At 49.4% G+C, this 4,000-nt stretch overlaps 1 protein-coding gene across 1 annotated transcript; it reads right to left on the bottom strand.

The window, feature by feature from the left end:
• Nucleotides 1–1,832: 1,832 nt before the first annotated feature.
• LOC149809022 (2-C-methyl-D-erythritol 2,4-cyclodiphosphate synthase, chloroplastic-like) lies at nt 1,833–3,483 on the bottom strand. The gene is made up of 4 exons (XM_089995028.1): nt 3,427–3,483; nt 3,104–3,311; nt 2,750–2,939; nt 1,833–1,968 (listed from the first exon to the last, which is right to left on the bottom strand). Exons 1-4 carry the CDS (start codon nt 3,481–3,483, stop codon nt 1,833–1,835), a joined length of 591 nt encoding a protein of 196 aa, XP_089851154.1.
• Between the last annotated feature and the right edge of the window lie 517 nt (nt 3,484–4,000).

Below are 4,000 nucleotides of genomic sequence, written 5' to 3'. Positions count from 1 at the left end.
CATGTATTCCTGAAAATCCAGGGTCCCGGAGCTTTCCACATCCGCGTCGGCAGTGATGAGGTAAAGTTGCTCATTTGTGACGTCGTGCCCCATGTTTTCCAGGATGGTTCGAAGTGCTTTGGTAGGAATGGTGCCTACTTTCTTTTTGTCCACAGCCCGAAGGCCTGCAACAAACACGACCTGCTATCACATGTATTTCATGGTTACCTTCCAAACAGGCGTTGATGCCTGATAGGTGCCAGGGTAAGCAGCAGCCATGGCAACCGCAGGACGCGGATCGTGATCATTGGACTAGCCCCACTGGCTGGCGAGGTTGTTAGCGTTGCTCAGGGACTTGAATGCGGGTTCAATTTGTAGTAAATGAAGCAAAAGAGACTAGTACCTTACAGCTACAACGTTCCGCACATTCATGGAAAGGTGCTTCACATAGCCTACGGTGCGTCAGGAGCAGTTGGAGTGTGTGCCAGGGGTCGGCGTACAGACCGAAACAGAGGGGCAGCGAGACGTCGCGATGGATGCGTGAAAAGTACTGATATTGTTCTCAGTTATGCACATTTTAAGCTTCTCATTGATGCCTGATTGACATCATGAAGTGCAAATGCAGACCATCTACTGGCAAGTCGTTGGTTGCTTAGTGATGCGCGGAGGGCATGTGGCGCACTTCCGCATCTTCTCGACATATCAGCCAGTTCGTTCGTTAATATTTATGCGCAGATTTTCGCGCAGATTTGTAGCATGGTTTGACTGGCATCCGACGAGTCAGAAGTCGTCACCTGCCCAAATTGCGCCTCCTCTTCCTGTGATAACTGTGGGGCGTCTGGGTCGCCCATCATAAGTGGTCGTGGTGGCATGCACGATATCAGGTATCACGTATACTGGTGAGATATGAACGTCGCTGAAATCTTCGTACCAGCGGCCAAGAAGGTTTGTACTGACGCTATTAGAATAAGGCTAAATAAGAAGCTGCGAGCAAGGTGAACAAGCAATTTGACTAGAACTGACTTGCTAAAAGTCCTATTGCCACAGTTATGGTATGGCTCGCAGACAGTGGACACAAGCCTTTCAGTGGTGTGTCCCATTGTTGAAGTCCCATTGTCCAACCAACTTCTGGTTCAAGATTGCTCAGCTCTATGGGGCTCGGCACCTCACCGTTGAAAGCACATAGTGTATCATGACAAATACCTTCGCAAATGGAACGTAGCTTGAAGGCTATCCAGCGAAATGCAATTGGCCCTGGTATTTAGCGCCTGAACTGTCGAGACGCTTCAGTTCAACCTTGACGCTCCGGGTGCCGTTTCGTCTGCTGCATCGAACAGAACTAGCACCATTGCCGCACACATGCCAAGGAGTCCACAGCATGGAATTTCTTGACTTCTTCGCGAAGCTCGACAGTTATCTTGTCAACACAGCTTTCCCTGATTGCCGGGCAATCATTGCCCATTCCTTCCCAAAATTTATAACTTGGCCGGAAATGCGAAACGCTGCACATCATGGGGATCTCGAGATCATTCCGTTCTATTCCAATCAACTCTATCGAATAACACAAGTTATTCAGACCCCAAAAAGCAAGAAATGGTCGAACCCACAACTGCCCGTCAGTCAACCACTGAATGTATACAACACTGTAGGCGTTAGATCAGCCTTAGCTGTCTCGACCGTTCCAAAAACTGGCCCCTTGGTTCGATTCGTGTTGATGTATCGAATATGAATATGAACATGGAACCCTGGAATGCACATTGCCTAGGTTGAATGCGAAACGCAGGTGGCAACACATGCAAGCATCCTATGTCAGAAGGCATGAGTTGCCGGAATCGAGATGTACTGTTGTCTGATTACACTCGGATCAGCATAACAACTGTGTGGCAAGCAATTGAGCGCTCCTCGCCAAGGGAATCGACCTTCTCGTGTGTCTTGGCCTTGACATTGACGACCTCTGGATGTGCTTCCAGAAGCTCACAAAGGTTATTCCTACACCAGCATGCACAGGTTTCAGCTATGCCGCTGTGAAGTACACTGTCATCATTGGGTTGCACACGGCATGCACAGGTTTCAGCTATGCTGCGGTGAAGTACACTTTCCACATTTGGCACACGCAACATGCTTTGCAGTAAACTCATCTATGCAACAGCCTTCAAAAGGGACCGTCAGCATAGGGTATGAATCAGTACAAAACATTTAAATGAAGGCCATCTTGTCTTGCAGGCAGCACACATCATGGGCATCAGTGACCCATGATCGGTACGGCCTTCGGCATCCCTTGTGCACCTGCTGATTCTTGAGTGCATAGTTCAAGTTGCCAAAACCCTTGTGTAAATGGTAGTGCTGTACCAAGATTTGATGTTCCAGATAGATCAATAGGACGTTTTGTTCTGTTACTTTCGCAAACCAATCGCCACTGCCTATGTGGATGCAGCAGCATTGTAGAACGGAACGTCGGTCACATTCAGGGCATGTGTCGTTTGCAAGCTATACAAAAGCTCAATAGACACGGAAAAACACCAAGGAGACCATCTTGACGTGGCCACTTGTGTGAAGCAGTGCAACGTGAGGCACCCACAAATGAGAACGTGCGGACTTGCCTATCATAATTGAAACAATGAAAGTTGACGACTAAGGGGACTCAGGGTCTCAACCCTGACACATTAATATCCTATTCGTTGGACAAAATCTCGAGATGGATTAGATTTGGACCCCACAGAATGCAGGGGATTGGCAATGGCAAGGACCATAAGCGAAGGGGAAGGCGCACCTGATATCCTCCTTGTGGGGGGACAGCTTAGGCTTCTGCGCGATGATGGTGCAATCTATGTTCCCAATGGTGTACCCTCTTTCTTTCATAAGGTTGATGGCCTCGCGTACAAAAATGTCCGAGCTGGCGCCCCTCCATTTCGGGTCAGTATCAGGGAAAATCTGGCCAATATCCGGTAAAGAAAGAGCTCCTGCAGAATGAATACAGAATGAGGGCACGTGAGAAACGTGTGGAATGCCCCCGCACCTCAAAGTCTGGGTGACGGGGTCAGAGTGGCTGTTGTAGGGCTGGTATTGCTCTCGGGGTACATCCACGCCAATGGATTTCTAAGCTTCGCATAAGGACGTAACATACCTAAAATAGCGTCCGTTACGCAATGGAGTAAGACATCGCCATCTGAATGAGCTTCACATCCCTTGGTGTGTGGAATAGTTTTCCCGCCAATAATCAGGGGATACCCTTCTGCCAGTCGGTGCAGGTCGAAGCCATGACCAACCCTATATGGGAGCACTGGCGCAGTAATGGGGACTGCAAGGCAACGCGCCCGACCCCGGCTCACAACCTAAACGTGCAGGACACGGTTGATTCTACTTTCAGGGTAGGCCAGGTTTGCGAGCGCGGCGTTACATCAGAAGAAGATGTGCATGCAGCAACACAGGCAAAAACAATGTTCTTACCTGAGACGCGTGCTTTCGTCCAAGCAACCGAGGCAGGGGTGCGTTCACCATTGACATTGTGTCTTGAGGTTGTCACGAACTGCAGTTACACAAGCTGAAGTTCATAAAACGTCCACGAACATCAGCACTCATACAGTAGTTGCATGGTTGCTCGTGCACGCTCGTGCAATGCACGCTAGTCATGCGTTGATGGACGAATGCACTGGCAGTGTTGATTGTGAATTCCCGCCTTCACAAGTCGATGGCGCCACCCAGACAAAGCTGGTCGATGGGATACATTTGGCGGACTTTATGTCAAGTTTGCTTCTACGTAGCAATCTACATTCACGGTGCAGTTCATATACGCCCTGGCACCCTGTTTTGTAGCAAAAAGGCTTTAGCTGTCGTCTTCAGGGGTCGTCAAGGTTCTTAGAAGGTAAGTCAGTGTCTGCTTCCTTCGATTCAGAGGTGCACACAAAGCTGCATGCAGAAGAGTATCCATATTGGTTCAAGGGGCTCCGTCCCTACTGTGATATCTTTTTCATACAGAACGTCCAGCACGGCGTTTTGGCCTGTCGCCGATGACGCGGTGCAG

The sequence above is a fragment of the Nuphar pumila genome, unplaced genomic scaffold, assembly GCF_984573655.1.
Source record: "Nuphar pumila unplaced genomic scaffold, dmNupPumi1.hap1.1 HAP1_SCAFFOLD_1824, whole genome shotgun sequence".
NCBI lineage: Eukaryota > Viridiplantae > Streptophyta > Magnoliopsida > Nymphaeales > Nymphaeaceae > Nuphar > Nuphar pumila.
This window is presented reverse-complemented; position numbering and strand designations above follow the sequence as displayed.

Excerpts from the sequence above, each read along its gene's own strand:
- LOC149809022 (XM_089995028.1), bottom strand. The coding sequence starts at position 3,483 with ATGTCAATGGTGAACGCACCCCTGCCTCGGTTGCTTGGACGAAAGCAC. Across the intron at positions 3,312-3,426 it reads GACGAAAGCACGCGTCTCAG|GTTGTGAGCCGGGGTCGGGC; the intron begins GTAAGAACATTG and ends CTGCACGTTTAG. Across the intron at positions 1,969-2,749 it reads CCCCACAAGGAGGATATCAG|GAATAACCTTTGTGAGCTTC; the intron begins GTGCGCCTTCCC and ends ATGCTGGTGTAG.